This window comes from Phyllobates terribilis, unplaced genomic scaffold (assembly GCF_046119375.1).
Source record: "Phyllobates terribilis strain yellow unplaced genomic scaffold, ASM4611937v1 Scaffold_13__5_contigs__length_258822181, whole genome shotgun sequence".
In the NCBI taxonomy this organism is placed as follows: Eukaryota; Metazoa; Chordata; class Amphibia; order Anura; family Dendrobatidae; genus Phyllobates; species Phyllobates terribilis.
This window is the reverse complement of record NW_027362773.1, coordinates 31,829,796-31,852,498: the sequence shown is the minus strand read 5'-3', so window position 1 is coordinate 31,852,498 and position 22,703 is coordinate 31,829,796. Positions and strand designations below refer to the sequence as shown.

Sequence of the window (22,703 nt, the reverse complement as noted above, 5' to 3'; positions counted from 1 at the left end):
GCATTTAAAGCGCATGACTTGGGGAGCACACACCATTCCATGTGCCCATCATAACCCCTGTGATGTGTGCCAATGGGTTGCTATGACACATGGAATGGCTATATGTGTCTGCTATTATGGTTCTCCATAGAAACCCAGCCTGTAGCTGGGACTGATTATAGTTAAAGGACCGTTGTATATCTATCCATTATGTGATCACGTGCCCCCTATTCCCTGCTGCTAGACATGGAAGGTAATCTCTTTTCGTACATGTGAGAATGTATAAAAATCAATTGACCCGTTTATACCCAAGGCAGCTGTGAATGTCAGACAAGCCTGCGGAGTTAAGGATTGTATATGTGATATATAGGGTTAGAATCTGTTGTATGCTTCCTCTTCTGTGATAGATTACAGCTTGATCAGGCTGTAAATCATAAGTTTGCTACTATGTGCTCTGATCAGTTTTGTCATCCAATGTGTTTCAGGGCTGGTCGCTGCCGTCCTGGAGTCAGTTTCCGCCTGTTCAGCAGACTTCGTTTTCAGAACATGTTGGAGTTCCAGAGCCCTGAACTACTGCGCATGCCGCTTCACGTAAGAGTCACTGTACACGAGTCATGGATACATGTTCTAATAAAACACTACAGTTTTCATGTAGAAGGAGTCTGCCTAAATATGTTGTAACTTTGCAAACACAATGGTGTACTTTTGGTCCATCTTGACTCCTGTAGTATATTTCTGAGAAGCATTTGTAGTACTGCAGGCTTCAATGCTGAAAATCCTAAATCTCCCAGCCTTCTCAGTGTCTGAACTGAGCTTGCTCAGTGATTTATTGCAGTCTGGGAAATATAGGCCCTGATTCATCAAAGCATTTATGCCAGAACATGGGCATAAATCGCTGTGAAAAGTCGTAAAAGTCTTGCGCAACAAGTTTAGTGACTTTTAGCATTTTTACGTCAATATGAAGCAGACAGAGCCGGGGCGGGATATGGCGTTCCTACACTCTCCCGTTAAAATCAGTAAAAGTGCTGGCGTTTTATACGCCAGAAATATTACTCCGGTTCCATGAAGTGGCATACGTCTCTTAATGAATTTGGCGCATTTTATTCCTGCACAAACACAAGTCTTAATGAATCGGGGCCATAGTTGTTACACCAGGACCTTTAGGATATGCTGCCATAGGTGCAAACGCAGATGATTTTTCGTCCGGTTTTCCAGCTGTGGTTTACAGTACCAGCGTTGTGTATGACATTTGTACAGATCTTATGCACATTCTATGGAGTGAACAGCTGTGAAGTTCATTGCTGCATTCTCCGCAACAGAATTTCTTCATGGAATCATACCCTTATAGGTATCTGAAGAAACTAGATCTGCAACTGCATTATCAAGGCTTAGCTAGTCTGTTAGGAATGTTTGTTAACAAGCTTGTTTACGGTTATTGATGACAATGAGAAGCTGAATTGTGAATGCAGCTCTGGGTAACAACACAGAGTAACTGAATACAAAGTGGGTCATATAAATTGCTGCTCTGTTTTAATGTAGAACATATCGATTATTCTGTAAAATGGTGTCAAATACTTTGAATTGGTTTTCTATATTAGGTCAGTCAAACTATCTACATTTTTTTTTTATTCAAAGGAGCTTTGCTTGCATACAAAATTGCTGGCACCAATAAACTGTCCGATCGCTGATTTCTTAATGAAAGCTCCCGAGCCACCACCAGCTTTAATTGTTTGCAGTGCAGTGCAGATGCTAAAGGTGAGTAAAATATGATGTAGGTAGATTGTAATATTGTGCCCTTATATAGACTATTTCTCATAATGCCAGAGTATCATAATAATAATCCTTCTTCTATCGAATGGCAGCCAGTGATAGATCAGTGATATAGAGTTGCTGGCCCCGCATGTATACAGCCAAGTCTCAGTGTCTACTTTGTGATGTGTATAAAACAGTCTCAGTGTCTCCCATGTGTTGTTTGTACAGCAGTCTCAGTGTCTCCTATGTGATGTACAAACAGCAGTCTCAGTGTTTCCTATGCAATCTACCGTATTTTTTGGACAATAAGACACACGTAGGTTTTAGAGGAGGAAAATAGAAAAAAAATGACGCAAAAAGTGGTATACATGGCCCCCAGTCCAGGTATATATGCCCCCCAGTCCAGGTATGCATGTCTTCCCCCCCAAACCAGGAATACACGGCCCCCTCATCCCCACCCTGGTATGCATGGCCCCCTCATCCCCATTCTGGTATACATGGCCTCCATCCCATCCCCATCCTGGTATACATGGCCTCCATCCCACCCCCATCCTGGTATGCATGGCCCCCTCATCCTGGTATACATGGCACCCCCCAGAGCTGCGTCCTGTTCTTCTGCCAGCAGCTGATCTCAGCGTGTAAGCAGGACATGACGTCACCGCAATGCGTTCTCGCATTTCAAAATCAGCTGCCTGAATATTCACTGCTCCCCATACCCATGAGCATAGGGAGCAGTGAATATTCATTCTTTTTAATACCCGGCACAGCTTCCTGCAGCGGCTGGCGGTCAAGTGTGCCCACTGTTAAAGAAAATGTATATTCACTGCTCCCCACGCCCATGGGCTTGGGGAGCAGTGAATATTCAGCACTGCTGCCTTGCAGCGCTGGGGTCCTGGGTTCAAATCCCACCAAGGACAACATCTGCAAGGAGTTTGTATGTTCTCCCCGTGTTTGTGTGGGTTTCCCCCGGGTTCTCCGGTTTCCTCCCACATACTGATAGGGAATGTAGATTGTGAGCCCCAATGGGGACAGTGCCGTATGTAAATTGTCTGAATTGTAAAGCGCTGCGGAATATGTTGGCGCTATATAAATAAAAAGATTATTATTATTATATTTATATTCTTTAAAAGCGAGCACAGGGTTAGCTGCAGCAGCTGGCTCTGCCTCCTGTGACCCGCTCCTCCACCGCTGCAGTTACCACTCCCCCACCACAGCCAGAACCATAATGTACATCTGGACTATAAGAGAAACCCCCACTTTCCTCCAAAATTTTGGAGGAAAAAAATGCGTCTTATAGTCTGAAAAATACGGTGTGTACAGCAGTCTCAATGTATCCTATGTGACTTATGTACAGCAGTCTGTGTCTCCTATGTGATGTATACAGCAGAGTCTCAGTGTCTCTTATGTGATATATATACAGCAGTTTGTCTCCTATGTGATGTATTAACAGCAGTCTCAGTGTATCCTATGTGAAAATAATATACAAAATATGTAAAAATTATTGAAAAGGGGCGTGGCTTGGCTGGACATGTGAGTGGTCGCAGGACAGATCAGCTCCGGGAGCAATAGCCTGTAAAAGTCTCCACTGGGCCCTAAATAGTAATAAAACCAAAGATAACATCTCCCTCTGAGCTCCTGTAACCATCAGTGCACAACAGAGGAGTTTTTTTATGGCTGGGAAAGCAGGCAAAAGGCACCGTGAGGTAACTGCTGGAGCAGAAAGACAGTCTCAAGATGGCGCCGAGAAGCCGAAGCTTTCCACATCCCTAGATGCACCAGGCAAGTCTACTTCCATGAACGCTGCAGTTAAACTAGCGAGTTATGCTAGGACAAACAGAGCAGCCCCCTTGAGTAATACAGTGCAGAAACAGATGAGGGAGATGGCTAATCACTTCTCTGCTCTTTCAGGAGAATGTGACAATACAGATAATACTGACACCTCAGATAGCCCACTTCGGCCAGAGATTAACCCCTTCAGCACTCTCTCAACCCAGCAGACAGAAGACCCTACAATTAAGGATGTTTTCATGGTGGTTACACAGTATGGATCTGTCATGTCCTCAGTAATCAAATGGGTGAGATTAAGGAAGAACTTTCCTATATGAGACAGGGGCTGCAGAAAGTAACAGATCGCACCACAGCAGCTGAGGGGAGAATTAGTGATTTGGAGGACAAACAGCCCCAAATTATCAGTGACTATCGCAGACATGACCAACAGATCCTGGCATTGCTAGCTAAAACTGACGATCTGGAGAACAGACTCAGGCGGAATAATATAAGGGTGATTGGCATCCCTGAAAAAACCGAGAGCAACAACCCTACTGAGTATTTTGAGAAATGGCTGCTCTCTCTGTTTGGGGCAGAACACCTGACCCCTCTATTTGCTGTGGAAAGGGCGCACAGAGTTCCTACTCGGCTGTTACCCGGAGCCCCTCCGCGACCAGTCTTAATGAAGCTGCTCCACTATAAGGACCGTGACAGCATCCTTAAGGCAGCTCGTGATAAAGGGGACATCTCCGTCAACGGCCAAAAGGTGTCCTTTTTCCCTGACTACGCCATTGAAGTGTCAAAACGCAGGGCACAATTTGTGGATGTGAAACGCCGGCTACGCCAGCTACAAATACCATATTCCATTCTTTACCCGGTGAAACTCAGAGTGACCGCCCTGGGAGCGACCTCTTTTTTTGAAAATCCTAAGGAAGCACTCCACTGGCTTGATCTAAATGAACAGCAACTTCGTCAGAACTCACAACGCTGAATGAAGATGTATAACTTAAGTCATGTGCCATCAGAAGATATCTGATTGACTGTTGGAGTCATAATTCTTACCAAGTAACCCACGGCCCAGTGGAAAATGGATATTCTATCTATTATCCTAAAATGGCAGGCTCCCAAGAAACGTTTATTTTTCTCTTTTTGTAGGTTGCTTGCTTGCTTCATGTGCGGATGCGAGTTGGACTGGTAGCCCCATCCATCCGGTTTTTCTGGATGGATCGGTATTTTTCTGTTTGTATGTCTTTGTAAGTTGTATGTTTATAGATTGTGCTGCGCAGTTCTGACACCTCTATGGATTACAGTGATCTTGTATGGAAAAGGGGGTATTATCATAGCCTTGTATTTGGGAACTGGAGTTATGTTAACGCTTGTCATACGTATGCTGTCCATCCCCTATGCGTTATATCCTAATGGCTAACCAAGTAAAATTCCTTTCTTGGAACTTGAGAGGGTTGGGAGACCCCTTAAAGAGGACGGCTGTCATGGAATATATACGGGGAAATTCACCAGCAGTGGTAAGTCTGCAGGAAACGCATCTAGAAAAAAGTAATATAGCGGCCCTGAAGCGTTCATGGATCAGCCATAGTTTTCATTCTACCTTTTCAAGTTACTCGAGGGGCGTCAATATTTTAGTACATAGATCTATCCCTTTTGAATTGATATCTGCTAAGGCGGATGAGGAGGGCAGATTCATTGTAGAATATTCACTAAATAATTATTACTAGTGGCAGTCTACATTCCCCCTCCCTATAATAATATCATTATGAAGGAAATTGCGTCACTCATAGACAAAGTACCGGGGGTCCCTGTGCTATGCATGGGAGATTTTAACAATATTGTACACCCATACTGGGATAGATTTAGATCAGACACAGCTACAGAGGCTACCCCCATAACTAAGTTTGGTGAGCTCCTGTCAGAGTTATCCTTGACTGATATATAGCGTCTTAAATATCCCAAAACACAACAATTCTCCTGCTACTCTAAATCACATAACACCCTCTCCCGCATAGATTTAGTACTGGGAACAGAACACATTCTCCCTTTAGTGGAAAGGGTGGAATATTTACCTAGAGTACTGTCGGACCACTCACCCCTGATGATGAGCCTATGCCTTTTGCCCAGATTGGAAGCTACCCTTACTAGATGGTCCATGAATCCCTTTTGGTTGCAAACAATAGACATAAATTTGATTACATCAGCTCTTCAAAACTATTTTATAGAAAATAACGGCTCTGTGATGCAGAACTCACTATGGGACGCTATGAAGGCCTGTCTGAGGGGGGTCCTGATACAAGCTATCAATAGGTCCAAGACTAAAACTAACCAATTTGGGGAATTCTTGCAAGACAGGGTTAGACTCACGGAAAATAAATTTGTCCAATCAGGTACAGAGGAGGACCTAATGACCTGGAAAGAGGCCCAGGAGGCATACTCCACACACATTAGGGAGAAGGCCAAGAATAAGCGACTATTCTCCCAAACACATTTTTATGAAGAAGGGAAAAAGGCAGGGCATTTACTGGCTATGATTGCAAGGGCTCAAATAGGGACATCCTTTATAGGCGCTTTAAAAAATAAGGAAGGTGCAATGGTTAATCAGCCAGATCAAATATCAAATACTTTCAGAGAATTTTATCCGGACTTATACAGAACCAAACAGGGTTTAGCAGAGAACAAATCCTGACTTATTTGGAGGGGATTGATCTTCCAGCTATCTCTGAAGCAGATAAAAATACTTAAATAGTCCCCTGCAATTAGAGGAGTTACAAATGGCCACAGCTTCAATGGCCAATAATAAATCACCAGGGTTGGACGGGTTCCCTATGGAAATATACAAGAAATTTGGGGATATATTACTACCTCAATTGCTGTGCACCTTCCAGGAGGCAGCCAAGGAAAGCATTCTGCCACTCTCAATGAGGGAAGCAGTTATCATAGTGATACCCACACCGGGTAAGGATCCATTGCTTCCAGAATCCTATAGGCCTCTTTCAGCAGCAGAAGGGAAGGAAGGGAGACACAGATTCTCTACTTCGTGGGTAGGCGGAGCCCCATAGGATAGTCACCTCAGATTGGAAAATGACGACCGGCCCCTCCAGTATATAGGCTCCTCCTACTCCCATGTTCATCAGTCTTTTTATCTGAGGTCTCAGAGGATAGTCGCTGCTTCGGCAGCTCCTCAGAAGAGTTTGTTATTTTATATCCAGCGAGTCCTGGACCCCCCGTGGTCTAGAGGTCTCTGGGGGTCTCGGCGCTGCTGAGACCCCTGACCCTCCCCTGGCAGCTCTGTGTACCCCTTGAGGAGGTTCCCACTTATGCCTGCCGGCCCCGGGGGATACAGGGCGCTCCCTGGCGGAGGCGCACACCACACACCTGAGAGGGTCCCTGCGTGCTCCGCCATAGGGGGGAGCAAAGGGCCATGGCGCCACACATCCCTGAGGATCCCTGTGGCGTTCAGCCGGGTAAGTGCTCTTTGGTCTAAAGAGTATCTTTGACGGCTACGGCAGGTGTACTGCCTGTGTGTTTCTTGTCTATTTCAGACGCTGCCTTGACTGGGGAGCAGAGACGGAGGCCAGTAATTTTTATTTTTTATTTGCGCATGCTTTTTCGTTTTTGCTTCCTGCCTTCATTGAGGCAGGAAGCTCCCTGTATTTGCGCTCGTTTCCTTGCTTTTATTGACTTGCTTCCTGCCTTCATAGAGGTAGGAAGTTTTCTGCCCTCGTTTTTTGAATAAGCGCGGGCTTTGGCGGGGGGCGTGGCCTAGTGGGGGCGTGGCTTAGCGTCTCCTGGCTTCCTGCCGTCATTACTTAGACAGGAAGTGCTTGGTTGAGCACGCGCTGGCAGTCCCTGCTTCTCCCTCCGGCGTCCAGCGGCATCTCCTGCTCTCTGCTCCCCGTCCGTCCGTCCGTCCACACACTCAGGAGGAGCGGTCGCCGCAGTACCGGTGAGTCCCCTCTGCCTCTGGTAGAGGTTCGTTGTCAGTGCTGTCACTTCGGCTACCTATTAGGAGTCCTCGTGAGCACTGCCGCTTTCCCTCCTAAAGCTATTTACTCCACTGACCTTTTTATGCAGCGTGGTATTATAGTTGCTGTGATGTTAACCCCTTCTGAACAAGTGGAGCTTTAGGGGAAACACATGGTGTTTAAGGGAATTTCTCCCTTTGATTTTTTGCTCGGCATTTCTGAGGTAGCTCTTTTCTAAAAGTGAGCTTTAACCCTTCAGAGCCTGACGCATATATATAAAAAAAAAAAAAAAAAAGTGAAGCGACACACTCAGGAGGAGCGGTCGCCGCAGTACCCCCTCTGCCTCTGGCAGGGGTTCTTTGTCAGTGCTGTCACTTCGGCTACCTATTAGGAGTCCTCGTGAGCACTGCCGCTTTCTCTCCTAAAGCTATTTACTTCACTGACCTTTTAGGCAGCGTAGTATTATAGTTGCTGTGATGTTAACCCCTTCTGAAAAAGTGGAACTTTAGGGGAAACACATGGTGTTTAAGGGAGTTTCCCCCTATTGATTTTTGCTCGGCTTTCTGGGGTAGCTCTTTTCTAAGGGTGAGCTTTAACCCCTCAGAGCCTGACGCATATATAAAAAAAAAAAGAGTGAGTTTTGAAAACAGGCTGTGCAGCTTTTACACTTTTTTTGCCATCCTTGTTGTACATCCTGGCATCTGGTGTGGGTGGCATGTCGGATGAGGGGCCTGGGAGTGCGGATCGGTCTCCTGATCCGTTTCAGGTTCAGTCGCACGCCTCTGATACACTCAGGCCTTCTACTACATCAAGTTCAACGCTCAGTGATGTTAAAGTGGAGGCGCTCACTCGCTCCATTGATAGTCTCTCTAGTCTCCTGGGACAGTGGGTGTCAGCTAGATCACACCCAATGCCACGAGGTAAAAAGCGCCACAAGACTATGGTGGCGTTGTCTCCCTCGCAGAGCGCATCAGAGGCTTCGGATTCACCAACAGATTCGGTTGATGAAATTTCTGAGTCCGAAGAGGAGGATCAACAGGATCGCTCTGTTTCTCTTTCAGGTCGTGTAGATGGGCTTATTAAGGACATGCGGGAAGTATTAGAGCTGTCTGAAGAGCCGACAAGACCGTCTAGGTCGGCCCGTCTGTATCAGAAGACGCGCCGTGTTCGTTCTACATTACCTGCGCATGAGGAACTTAACGAAGCGGTGGAGAAGGAGCGTCAGTGTCCGGATAAACGCTTCCGAGGAACGCGTTTTTTTTTTTTGATGCCCTATATCCCTGTGCCAAGGAGATGGTTATTAATTGGGTTCCCTCTCCTGAGGTGGATATATCTCTGTCTCAGCTGACCAAGTCTTCCCTGCTTCCTGTTAAAGGGAGAGCCAATCTTCAGGATCCTTTGGACAGAAGATCGGAGTCAGCGGCGAAATCCATCTATGAAGCCGCAGGTCATGGTTTCCAAGCGGCCTTGGGGGCCATGTGGGCCGGTGAGGCTTCTCTGCGGTGGTTGGATCAGCTGCGTGCGGCGTGGCAGGATGGGACTTCGCGTTCAGAAGTGGAAAAGCTTTTTCAGCGAATGGAAGAAGCTATGTGTTATGGCAGAGATGCAGTACTGGACACTGCTTCAATTCTATCCAGGGCTCAGGCTTCGGCAGTCACGATTAGAAGAGCTCTGTGGCTTAAACAGTGGACCGGAGATGCGGTATCTAAACAGGGATTGCTTAGTCTGGCATATAAGGGCGGTCAGCTCTTTGGTTCAGATTTTTCGGAACTAATTGCCAAAGCTAAAGCTAAGGATGTTACTCTGCCTGGGAAAAAGGCAGTGGCATCCACAGCCAGCAGGACAGGGCCCGGCAGAGGTCTTCGGTCCTTTCGGGCCAGGGGACGATTCAGTCAGCCTTCTTGGAGATTGGGTCGTCCCTCATCCTCCGGCAGATCCGCCTAGAAATCTCGTACTCCCTGGAAGCAACGGTCCCGTCAGGACAGACGGGAGGTTGATAAAAAGTCCGCTAAGGCTGACTGACGCCAGGGATCCCCCCGAGGGCTCTCGGGTGGGAGGTCGTCTGCTACAATTCGGGTCGATCTGGGCATCCCACATAGCAGATGCCTGGGTGACACGGGTTATGTCGGCAGGCTATTTCATAGAGTTTCATTCTCTACCTCCAGACAGGTTTCGTCTGACGGGCATTCCGTCCGTGCCAAGACTGGCTGCCGCACTGTTTCAGGAGGTCGACTCTCTCCTACAGCAGGGTGTGGTGGTTCAGGTTCCTCCGGAAGACCAGGGAAAGGGTTTTTATTCCAACCTTTTTGTGGTCCCCAAAAAGGAGGACAAGTTTCGTCCGGTGCTGGATCTCAGGAATTTGAATATTTACGTCCAGACACGGAAGTTCCGCATGGAGTCTCTCCGATCGGTGATAGCGACCCTGTCGCAGTACAATTTCTTGGTGTCGATAGACATCCGCGACGCCTATTTGCATATCCCTATCGGCAGGGCTCACCAGCGTTTCTTGCGTTTCGCTATAGGTCAAGCCCATTACCAGTTTGTGGCCCTACCCTTCGGGTTGGCCTCAGCTCCCAGGGTTTTTACTAAAATTCTGGCTCCTCTCATGGCGCTTCTTCGAAGACAGGGGTTACGATCCTCCCCTACCTGGACGACCTGTTCATAGTGTCACCCACAGCAGAGGAGGCAATAACGGCTCGCGATCTCTCCCTTCAGTACCTGATGGACTTCGGGTGGCTGATCAATTGGAAGAAATCGTCATTGGAGCCAGCACAGTCCATTCTTTTCCTGGGGATGCAGTTCGATACAGTTCGGGCAGTTGTGTCCCTGCCTCCTGTCAAACAGACGAACCTTCGTCTTCTGGTCCAGGCTATGAGGTCGGCGCTGTCAATGTCCCTTCGGGAATGCATGCGCCTTCTGGGTCAAATGGTGGCAACTATGGAAGCAGTACCGTTTGCACAATTTCATTCCCGGGATCTCCAAAACCTTATTCTGACCCATTGGGATCGATCGCTAACTTCTCTGGATCGCTCGGTCATTATCTCCCGCAGGGTGCGAGAGTCTCTTGGATGGTGGTTACGTCCGGAGTCTCTATCCGTGGGGAAATCCTTCCTTCCCCCGAGATGGTCGGTGGTGACAACCGATGCCAGCCGGACAGGCTGGGGGGGGAGTTTGGAACGACCTCTGGATTCAGGGGGTCTGGTCGCCAAAGGAGTCGTCTCTCCCGATCAACATTTTGGAGTTGAGAGCAATATTTCTCTGCCTCCAACATTGGACGGTCTTATTAAGCGGTCTACCGGTCCGGATCCAGTCGGACAACGCTACGGCTGTCGCGTACATCAACCACCAAGGCGGGACGAGGAGTTCCAGTCTCATGTCGGAGGTCTCTCGGATCCTGGTCTGCGCCGAGTCCAAAGTTCCAGCAATTTCTGCAATTCACATTCCAGGGGTGTTGAATATCTCGGCGGACTTCCTCAGTCGCGAGCAAGTGGACCCTGGGGAATGGAGTCTCCATCCAGAAGTGTTTTCTCTGCTGTGTTCCCGTTGGGGGACTCCTCAGGTGGACTTGATGGCATCCAGGCTGAACGCCAGGGTTCCGACGTTCATGTCCAGGTACAGGGACCCGGAGGCGGTGGCGGTGGATGCTTTAGTGGCCCCGTGGGGTCAGTTCAAGCTGATCTATGCGTTTCCGCCGATATCCTTACTGCCTCTGGTGATCCGATGGATCAAACTCGAAGGGGTACCAGACTGGCCGCGGAGGACATGGTATTCGACGCTGGTGTCTCTTCAGGCGGCACCTCCGTTTCCGCTGCCCCTTCGCCCGGACTTGCTCACTCAGGGGCCCATTCGTCATCCGGACCTGAGGTCCCTTCGTTTGACGGCGTGGCTTTTGAGACCGAGATCTTGACCCGTCGCGGTTTTTCGCCCGAGGTCATTGCTACCTTGCGGGCGGCCCGGAGTCCAGCTACGTCCAGGATTTATCACAGAACTTGGGAGTCTTTCTATTCATGGTGTTCTGGATCCTCAAGAAACACGAGGGTTTTTTCCATCCCCAACTTCTTGGCCTTTCTGCAATCTAGTCTGGCCAGGGGTTTGGCAGTAAGTACGGTGCGGGGACAGGCTTCTGCTCTTTCCGCACTTTTTAGGAAGGCTATTGCCTCTCGCAGGGATGTTCGTTCTTTTTTTCGCGGAATCGCACGTCAGTTTCCGCCACGGAGGGCAGTTGTGGCTCCATGGCGGCTTAATCTAGTCCTGGAAGCCCTTCAGCATAGGCCTTTTGAGCCTATGGATTCTGCTAAACTTTTACTACTTTCTTGGAAGGTGGCCTTCTTGGTGGCAGTCACCTCTTTGAGAAGGGTATCGGAATTGGCAGCACTTTCTTGCTTGCCTCCTTTTCTGGAATTTTTTCCGGATCGCGTGGTGCTTCGTACTCGTGAAGATTTTTTGCCTAAGGTAGTGTCACAATTCCACATTAATCAGGACATTGTGTTGCCTTCGCTTTGTCCAGGACCTAAGAATCCAAGGGAGCGGGCCTTGCACTCGTTGGACTTAGTGCGGGCATTGAAGTTCTATCTTACGATCACTCAAGGTTTTCGGAGGTCGGACTCTCTTTTTGTAATTCCGGCAGGTCGTCGGCGTGGTCAACGTGCTTCCAAAGACACGATAGCTCGGTGGATCCGTTCAGCTATCCTGGAAGCGTACCGGCTCAAGGGCGAGCCTTGTCCGGTTAAAGTTAAAGCTCATTCCACGAGAGCCATTGGCTCATCGTGGGCTTTTCGTCAGGGGGCCTCGGCAGCGCAGCTCTGCCGGGCGGCCACCTGGCACTCCGTTCACACCTTTACTAAGTTTTATAAGGTGGACGTAAGTGCTTCAGCCGATGCGGCCCTGGGACGCAGGGTCCTGCAGGCGGCGGTAATTTAAGTTATCCCTTTATTTAGTTTTCCATTATTTAGCGCGGTTTGCGCTCTTGCCTAAGTTTTGGGGTATGGAAGCTTCTGCCTCTATTTCCCACCCTTAAGTAGGTACTGCTTTAGGACGTCCCACGAAGTAGAGAATCTGTGTCTCCCTTCCTTCCCTTCTGCTGCTGAAAGACGGATTTTGGTAAGAACTTACCTGTAAAATCCTTTTCAGCGAAGGAAGGAAGGGAGACACAGCACCCTCCCAGGGCAGAAGTGTGTTGTTGTGTTTCTAGATGCAGCGCGTCTCCTTCCTGATGTCGATCTTCTGGACTGGGTTTAGCACTCTACGGCTCTCCTTCCAGTTTCGCCAGCTCTACACAGTTGTCAGGTCCAATGGGGTATGCCTAAGACTGTGTGTTTCTATTACATAACCTGTTTTCTCTCATTTCTGAAATTTCAGAAGGGGATATGTTGTTCTGCTGGTTGGTCTGCTCTTCCTTAGCTTGTGTACGGACTGATGAACATGGGAGTAGGAGGAGCCTATATACTGGAGGGGCCGGTCGTCATTTTCCAATCTGAGGTGACTATCCTATGGGGCTCCGCCTACCCACGAAGTAGAGAATCTGTGTCTCCCTTCCTTCCTTCGCTGAAAAGGATTTTACAGGTAAGTTCTTACCAAAATCCGTCTATCCCTGCTACCTACGGACATTAAAATTATAGCAAAAGTTCTGGCCTCCAGGTTAAATAACATAACATACATAGTGATCAATCGGGCTTTATGCCAGCTAGGTCTACAGCCGTTAATATCCGTAGACTATTTCTTAATCTTCAGTTGCCAGTGCAGTGAACAATGCAGGAGACAGGGTTATTTGCTCACTAGACGCTGCTAAAGCATTTGACTCTGTTGAATGGGAATATCTATGGGTAGTTTTGGAGAAATTTGGTATGGGTGCTGGATTTATTTCATGGATCAAGCTACTATATGAGAGGCCATTGGCACAATTAAGGATAAATGGGCGTCTTACTGCAGCCTATGAACTGGGGAGGGGCACCCCGCAGGGCTGCCTGTTGTCCCCTTTACTGTTCGCACTGGCCATTGAACCACTAGCTGCGGCTATCAGGATGCACCCTGGCATTACGGGATTTCGCAGAGGGAATATAGAGGAGAAAATTGCGCTTTATGCTGACGATGCACTACTATTTTTAGCGGAAGCCTCCAAAACATCTGTAGCTATGGAGACAATCGAGAAGTTTGGGAAATTTTCGGGTTTGGTGATTAATTGGACTAAGTCGGTACTGCTTCCAATAGATAATAGGAACATTAATGCACCTCACTATACTGACTCGGGCTTACAAGTGGTCAATGAATTTAAATATTTGGGTATTAATGTAACATCTAAAGTAACTGACTATGAGAAACTAAACCTCAACCCAATACTGGCCAGATTCAAATGTAAACTGGACACGTGGTCTAAATTGCCACTGTCAGTGGTGGGCCGCACTAACTTGGTCAAGATGATCTGGATGCCACAATTGCTATATGTATTGCATAATTCTCCAATATGGCTTCCCCAGAGTTATTTCCTTAAAGTAAACAGCATGTTCAGGGACTTAATCCGGCGAAAGCAAGCTCCAAGAATTAAAATGGAAACTTTGCAAAGAGATAAAACAATGGGTGGCCTTGCTGTCCCAAATCTGTGGGTTTATTATATGGCAGCTCAGCTCCAGCACATTCGTGGGTGGGACGACCCTGGAGGGGGAGGGGGGGGCTCAAAGTCTTCTACTCCAATCACATTTCAAATCACTCAGACTCTATGAAGCATTGGAGGCTCACAAATTTAAGACACCCTCTTGTAGAACCCCAACTACGCTGTTAATACACAAACTTTGGTGGGCAGTGAGGAAATTACAGGGGATACAAGGGATCTCACAATTTACATCACTGTGGGAAACGCCATGGCTCCCTAACCTATATAAATTGGGAGGGTTTAAAAATTGGAGTCTAAAAGGACTAGAAAGATTCACTCATGTTTTAACGGGAGATTCACTCAAGGAGTTTTCACAGATACAAAGTGAATATGGACTGCCCAACACCGAATTTTATAAGTACCTTCAGTTACGACATGCATATCAGGCAGAGAGTCTTGTCTTAAGTAACGGAGTTCCTCAAAATGCTATAATACAGAGAATGGCTAGCTCACATAATTCTGGGGGGCTAATCTCATTGCTTTATAGGGGTCTGCTGGACCTATTTTTATCAAAACACCCCATAAGATCAAAAGAAAAATGGGAGGGCATGATAGGCCCTATTGAAGAGGGGCTGTGGTCTGAAATACTGGAAAAAGTTCCCCAGTTATCTCTGAGTGAGTCCCATAGATTCTCCCACTTACAGGTGCTGCACCAGTCATATAGAACACCCCAATTTCTCCACGATATAGGGCTTCGACCAGACCCCCTATGTGCTAAATGTAAAACATCCCCGGCTAACATGCTTCATATTATGTGGACCTGCCCTGCTCTGGAAAACTTCTGGAAGGATGTAATAGCGATCATTGATAGAACATACTCAGTCGATTCAGATCCCTCACCATTAGTATGTATACCGGGATATATAGAAGATCTGAGCACTGACGAACATGGCAAAATAGCGGTGGCACGCATGTTATACATGGCTAGGAAACTAATAGTCCAACATTGGTTATCAGAGCAGGCGCCCACGGTGACGGAATTTATAAATAAGATTAATTGGTTATTAAATCTGGAAAAAAGTATATATCTGAAAAGGAAGGCCATCTCCAAATTTGAAAAAATATGGGCTCCATGGATTGACGGCTCCGGCCTAGCATCCAGAGAACTGCATAGATTTCGACTTGGTCTGCTATGATTGGTGTATAGATTACTTGACAGGTGCAAAATCCTACATTGGACTGCTTTAGGCACGTATACAACTGCTCCAAAGCAAGAGTTAGATATCCCTTAATACAATTGTGACTATTCATACTGTAAGATTAATTTGCTGTGGACAGAACTGTGGAACATTTAACTCAAAATGTTTTGTTTGAAAGGGCGATGTGTTGTGGGGAGAGGGACAGAATAGGGACTGGGTCCCTTCTTTAGTTGGGTTGTTTTATTTGTTTCGCTGTTGTGTTACAAAAAAAGTTTTAACAATAAAAAAATATTTGATTTAAAAAAAAAAATTATTGAAAAAATATTAATATAAGTAAAATGATAAAAAGGCTTATTCGGTATCACCAAATTAATCCATGTAGTAAATGTTATAAAGAAGTTAAATTGAAATGTCAAAACTGACATTTTCAGTCTACTGCCCCAGCACAAAACAATGCAATAAAAAAGTATCAAAATGTCATATGTACCTCAAAATTATGCCCATAGACTTATCAAGTATAGCTATGCATGCAAAAGCAAGCCCTCATATAGTAAATGGAAAAATAATAAAGTTAAGTGTCTCTGAAAATGGTTACATGATCCAATTTTATTTTTTTTTACAAAATACAGATTTTTTTTTTTTAAATCTATAATATCTAAAATCGTTACATGTTTGATATCTTCGTAATTATACTAACCCGAACAATCATTTTGCAAGGTCATTTTTGAATGCCTTGAATGCAAAAACATTGGCAGAATTTATTATTTTTTAACCATCTTGCTCTATTTGGAATTTTTGTCCTGTTTTGTTTATCTCAGTACATTTTATGCTAAAGTGAATGGTGTATTTCATAACTTCAACTCTTTCCTCAACTTCCCCCCCAAAACAAGCCTTGATACAGCTAAGTAGATGCAAAAAAAAAGGCTATAAAAATGAAAGCTCAAAAATAATTGAAAAAAGCCTTGGACAGGCTGAAACGTCTTGTGAGTTGTGGAATAAACTGATTAATCATCAACACGTGAGTGCTGGGATTTGCTTTTCCTAGAAACACTGTTTTCCGCGTGCACCACCCCAGCTGTACGGAGGGCCCACTAGATTCTTTTGATACAAAAATAATGTATGACTTAGATGAAAAGGGGTTAGTTTTTGGCTTCTGTCCATTTGTAGTTTTAATATCAATGTAATATATTAATCGCATAATTGCAAGTACCACATTTAGTGGCTGATAAAATTAATAAATATATGGATTTATTTTTCTGGAAGTAATATAGTAGTTGTTTTTTCTTCCTTGATCTTCTTTTAGGTAAAAGGAGTCTATAGACTACGTTCCCTTTGGAGCACTGCCTGAATTGAATCCACAGCCCTGCATGCACTGACACTACAGGAGCCAAGTGCACACAGTGTCCGTGCAGGCGTGCTGTGATTCCTGTTGCCTATCTGCAGTGGCCGCTCGCTCACACAGGATGACACAGATTCCGGGGTGTCTGATGCTGGCAGGAGAGATGGATGAGAATGGATTTGGACACACTGACACTGTGTCTGCTCTTGACTCATGCAGTGTCAGTGTGTGCAGAGCTGAGGATTCAATTCATGCAGTGCTCCAAAGTGAGCGCTGTTTTATCAACATGTTCGGAGGATTGTAATTCAGGGGGTGGAACAGTGCACTGAGCCCTTAGCCGCACCAGCGGTGCATCGAGGATCCCTTATTTACAGATGTAATAAAACAGTTCTTAATTAAAATGGAGTTGGTGACGTCTGAACAACAGATATGATTTTTACAGGGGTTTAGTCACTTGTTTGAATGTGTAAGTGGTTTAATTTGAGTTTTTGGTGGCAGACCGACTCCCTTTAGAATATGTGTGAATGTTAGAAGTTGCTTTTCTATCTGTTTTCTTTGTATATCTGGTTTTAGATTTAATTGTTTGGATTGGTTTTTGTTTGCAGACAGTTGATGCCATGGACGCCTGGGAGGATCTGACTGAACTTGGTTATCGCCTGGCTGACTTACCAGTGGCACCTCATCTTGGAAAAATGGTGCTATGTGCTGTGGTGCTAAAGTGCTTGGACCCAATCCTTACTATTGCTTGCACTTTAGCATATCGAGATCCATTTGTCTTACCAACTCAGGCTTCCCAAAAACGTGCTGCTATGCTATGCAGAAAGCGGTTTACCGCAGCGACTTTTAGTGATCATATGGCCTTGCTTAGGGCTTTCCAGGTACAGAACTGCCTCAATTTTATGTCATTTATTTCTTTATCGTTACCTTGTTTTATTTAAATGGAATTTATCACCAGATTTTTGCTAACCCATCTGAGAGCAGCATAATGTAGGGGCAGAGACCCTGTTTATGGTGATGTATCACTTACTTTGCTGGTGGCTGCAGTTTTGATGAAAAACTGTTTTCTCTGCTGCAGATCTAGCAGTTCTCTGAATGCTGAGCCCTGTATAACCCCGCCCACAGCTCTGATTGGCAGCTTTCTGTGTACACTGCATAGTCAGAAAGCTGCCAATCAATGGTGGGGACGGGGTTATACAGAGATCATGAATATGGAGGACTACCTGGCAGGAGGTTTACTGGCACTGTAGTGATAATCTCCTGCTGATAAAACAGTGAGTGTATGAAAACTACAGCGCAGTAAGTGACACATCGCTGGAATCGGGGTCTCTGTTTCTACTCACTCTGCTGGTAAGTGATTCCATTAAAGTTCTAAAGTAAGTTACTAACCTTTTTAGATGTCCTTGTAACATACTAAAAGTTAATACACTCAATAATGTTTTACAGGCCTGGCAGAAGGCTCGGAGTGATGGATGGGAGAGAGCTTTTTGTGAGAAGAATTTTCTTTCTCAGGCTACAATGGAAATTATCATTGGCATGAGAACTCAACTTCTTGGGCAGCTCAGGGCTTCAGGTAGCCATAGGACTAAGTGTAACATTAAGAATAATGTCCCCGCAGTTGCTCTGAGTATGTGGCTTGTCTCTTGCAGGGTTTGTTAGGGCTCGTGGAGCTGGTGACATAAGAGAAGTGAATACAAACTCTGAGAATTGGGCTGTGGTGAAAGCTGCCCTTGTTGCTGGCATGTATCCAAACCTGATTCATGTAGACCGGGAGAATATGCTGCTTACCAGCCATAAGGAGAAGCGCGTGCGCTTCCATCCTACCTCAGTCCTCAGCCAGCCACCGTACAAGAAGGTAAAGTTGTTTCTTCACACAGATCACCGATATCATGTGATTCGCTTTTATATTTGCTCTGAATGTTGTTCACATTTTCCATTACATGGATTGTCCAGACATAGAACGTTATGACTTGTGTTCTAGTTCAGCGATTAGATCTATTATATACAGTATATACGCAATCCATTTTCCGCTTCTGTTATTTCATACATCGATGATTACATTTAAACTTTATTTTATCCAACAGATCCCACCCGAAAATTGTCAGGCTGCTGCTATCCAAGTGTTGCCCACAGACTGGCTGATCTATGATGAGATGACCCGAGCTCACAGGATTTCTAATATCAGATGCTGCTCAGTGGTTTCACCTGCCACCATAGCAATCTTCTCAGGACCTGCCAGGCTGCCGAGTAATGCTCTGCAAGAGCCATCGTCATGTCGAGGTGAGGAAATATCAAGTAGGAATTAATAAGGGACGTAATGCATGTAAATATATGAAACTATTCCATTTTATTATGGACGCAAGCAGCTGAGAATAAGCACCAGATATCACATCTTGTCCCTTTATTTGCCTCTTTGCCATGTTGCCTGTAGAAGTCAAAGCATACAAGTTAGCTATCATTAAAAATTAATTTCTTCCCTTTCAGTTCTCTTGATAACTTTACCGTTTTCTATGATCATATAATGTGGGACATGTAGAAAAAATAGCCTATAAGCCTTTACTAATCAAAACAGATAAGAGTATGGAGTATTCCTATATCATAACCTGATGGCATGCTGCCTGGATATGCCGTAACTTAAAGCTCCACTCCAGCTTTTTTTTTTTCATTTTACTGCTGAAGTTATATCACTAATGTAAGTTCCCTATCCCTAGTATTCCACTCACCAGCTGCCATCTTCATCTGTTATTGGCGCCGTATCTGTCGCCTTCTGTAGGTTGTGACCTGCTAGATCGCTCCAGTATTTGCTGGATGAGCTAGAAGTCAATGTAAGCCAGAAAAAGGTTCTCATAGACTTGCACTGAGAGCTTGTGACTGTTACCTCTGACTTCCAGTCAGTCAGAAGTTGCCGTCACAAGATGGCAGATCGGGACTGGAGTGGCATCGGGAATATCTGAAGACAGCAGCTGGTAAAAGTAATACTAGGTGAACTTGTATTCGTGTCACCAGCTCTGAAATAAAACAGAAATGCTGGAGTGGTGCATTAAAGGCTCCCATGATTTTATTTATTTGCTAAACCTGTGTAAATGTGTGTATTCAACTACTTACCAATCGTCGTCTTCTCCAGGTTCCAGTTCCGCTCCGGTCGTCTGTTCACTCACGTGACTGTGATTCTGACACTGCATAGACTTACATTGTAAAAGCTACTCCCAGCTCACACATAGACTCCTAGCTGGTCGATATTGCCGTCATGTGAGCAAGAGGACCAGAATGATGGTGGAAACGGAAGATGGCTATCAATAAATATCGGATTGCACTTACAGTACACAACACCCATGTTTACACAGGTTTAACAAATAAAAAAATTTAAGGGAGTGCTTCTTTAATATCGGAAAAGACCTTTGAGACATCCACTGATCATAAAAATAAAGGGACCACAGCGTTGGTTCAGCTCTGGATTCCCTTAAGTCTTTCCGTGCAATGCAGCACCTCCACTAAGCATAGAAACTGCAGCTCAATTTTATTCAACTGAAAGGGGCTGTCTGCAGTTCCCTGCGCAACTGGGTGAATGAGAGCGCTGCTACGCTGGTAATACATTTCTGCATACCCTTCATTCTTCTAACCCATCTCTTCTACCTATTGTTATCTTCTTGTGCTTTCTCTTCTGATTTGAAACCTGCCACAATCACACCTTTCCTAAAGAAACCATATTTAGACTCGATCTCTACGTCCCGCTATTGTCCCATATCACTGCTCCCGTTAGCCTCCAAACTCTTTGAATAGCATGTCCATGCTGAACTTTCCTCCCACCTCGAATCTAACTTACCCTTTGATGACCTACAATCTGGCTTTCATCCCCACCAATCCACCAAAACTGCAAGCAACTTACTGCCAAAGCTAGTAGACAATTCTCTATACTCCTTCTAGACTTGTACTCTGCCTTCGACACAGTTGACCACTTCCTCCTACTACAAATCCTTTCCTCCCTTGTCATCAAGGACCTTGCCCTCTCTTGGATCCCCTTATACCTTTCTGACCACACATGTAGTGTCTCCTATTCCAATACTACCTCCTCTGGGACCCCTACTTTTTGCAATCTATATCTTTGGCCTAGGACAGCTCATAAAGCCCCATGGCTTCCATTGCCACCTATACGCTGATGACACTCAGATTTACCTCTCTGGCCGAGATGTCAACTCTCTGCTATTCAAAATCCCAGAGTGTCTATTAGCCATATCCTTCTCCTCTTGCTTTCTAAAACTCAACGTGGACAAAACGGAACACATCATCTTTCCTCCATCTCGTCTCACCCCCCTACCCGATCTATCTCTCTACCACAATTAACGACACCATCCTTTCCACTGTACCTGAAGTCCGCTGCTTCGGAGTTACCCTCGGCTCTACCCCGTCCTTCAAACCGCACATCCAAACTCTTGCCACCTCCTGCCGCCTCCAACTCAAAAAAAATATTTCCAGAATCTGTCCTTTCCTCGTCCCTGAATCTACTTAACTGCGGACCCTGACTTACAAAGTCGTCCATAATCTGTCTACTCCGTATATCTCCAAACTGATCTCCTGATATCTTCCAACACTCAACCTCCGGTCATCCCAAGACCGCTTTCTTTCCTCCACCCTCATATGTTCCTTGCTCAATCACCTCCAAGACTTCTCCTGAGTGCCCCCCATGCTCTGGAATTCTATCCCACAACACATCCGACTATCCGCCACAATTGAAACCTTCAGATGGAACTTGAAAACCCATCTCTTCAATAAAGCTTTTAGTCAGCAAGGACCCTGCTGTCTCCTCACCACCACCGGAGCTGCCGCAATCCCCAACCTGCTGTCTCCTCCCCCATTATCCTGTAGACTGAAAGCCTGCAAGGGCAGGGGCCTCTCCTTTCTGTACCAGTCTGTAATTGTTAGTTTGTTCACCATGATTTACATTTGTATCCTGTATGTAATCCCTTCTCATGTACAGCACCATGGAATCAATGGTGTTCTAAACATAAATGATAATAATAATGAGTTTGGCTTATTTTAATCCATAGGACTTCTTTAGTTTTCCAGCAGAAAGTTTGACTCTTCATCATACCATCCACAGCTATTGCACATGCAATTTGTAGCGTAAGCCTTTCTAAGCTACTTATACGTTTGTGCTCAGACTTTCTCCACTGGATATATTTTTCTTTGCATTTTTAACCGGTTCCTGACCGCCCACTGTAGATAAACGTCGGCGCTTGCCGGGCTCTGTGCAGCGCCGACGTTTAAAAACGGTGGGTGGTCTCGCAGTGCTCAGGACCCCCAGGGTCCTGCAAGCACTGCGATTCCGGTGCAGAGCGTTAGCTCTGACAGGGTACATCATCGGGACCTGATTAGAGCAGGTCCCAGTGATGTTAACCCTTTGCTGTCTTCAATATGCTGCGATCTATAGTGATCGTGGCATATAGGAGACAGCAGGAAGAGAGGGGGTCGTCTTACTTACCTCTGAAGACCTCCGTTTCCTTCCAGGACCTGGGGTTGCTATGGCAGCTGGAGGTCACATGACCGCCTCCAGCTCTGCCATATATGGTGTCCTTCCTGTCTGGCTTCAGCCTGTATGTAGCTGATGCCAGACAGGAGACTCTGACTGAAACAGTCAGTGAAGATCTCATATAATGTAATATATGTCTATTACATTACATGAGATCAGTGATCAGAAAAATAAAAATTAATGTCCCATACAGGGACTAAGTAAAAATGGAAAAAAAAGTAAAAAAAAAAGTTTTTAAACTATTAAAAAAAAAAATCACAAAATAAATAAAAATAAATAAATAAAATATTAAACCAATAAATCTGTATATTATTACAAAACCAAAAAAAGTACACATATTTGGTATCGCCGCGTCCGAAACAACCCGAGCTATAAAACTGTCACACTAATTAACTCCTTCTGTGCACACCGTAATAAAAATAAATAAAAAACGGAGCAAAAAAATATGCTTTTTCATCATATCGCCAAACAAAAAGTGGAAAAAAAATGCGATCAAAAAGCAGAATAGAAATAAAAATGGTACCACTGAAAACTTCATCTTGTTCCGCAAAAAAAAGCCGCCATACAGCTCCATCAGCCGAAA

The 22,703-nt window shown here is 45.5% G+C and overlaps 1 protein-coding gene across 4 annotated transcripts in view; it reads left to right on the top strand.

Annotated features, from left to right (window-relative positions):
- The window catches only part of LOC141173701 (3'-5' RNA helicase YTHDC2-like), a 123,787-nt gene that overhangs the window by 67,432 nt on the left and 33,652 nt on the right, over positions 1–22,703 (top strand). For all 4 annotated transcript variants that reach the window (XM_073658055.1, XM_073658052.1, XM_073658054.1 and 1 more), the window contains 6 exons: positions 465–570; positions 1,615–1,734; positions 17,202–17,474; positions 18,040–18,166; positions 18,243–18,448; positions 18,678–18,873. In XM_073658055.1, coding sequence (XP_073514156.1) covers positions 465–570; positions 1,615–1,734; positions 17,202–17,474; positions 18,040–18,166; positions 18,243–18,448; positions 18,678–18,873 — 1,028 coding nt within the window. The remainder of the gene's footprint in view (positions 1–464; positions 571–1,614; positions 1,735–17,201; positions 17,475–18,039; positions 18,167–18,242; positions 18,449–18,677; positions 18,874–22,703) is intronic.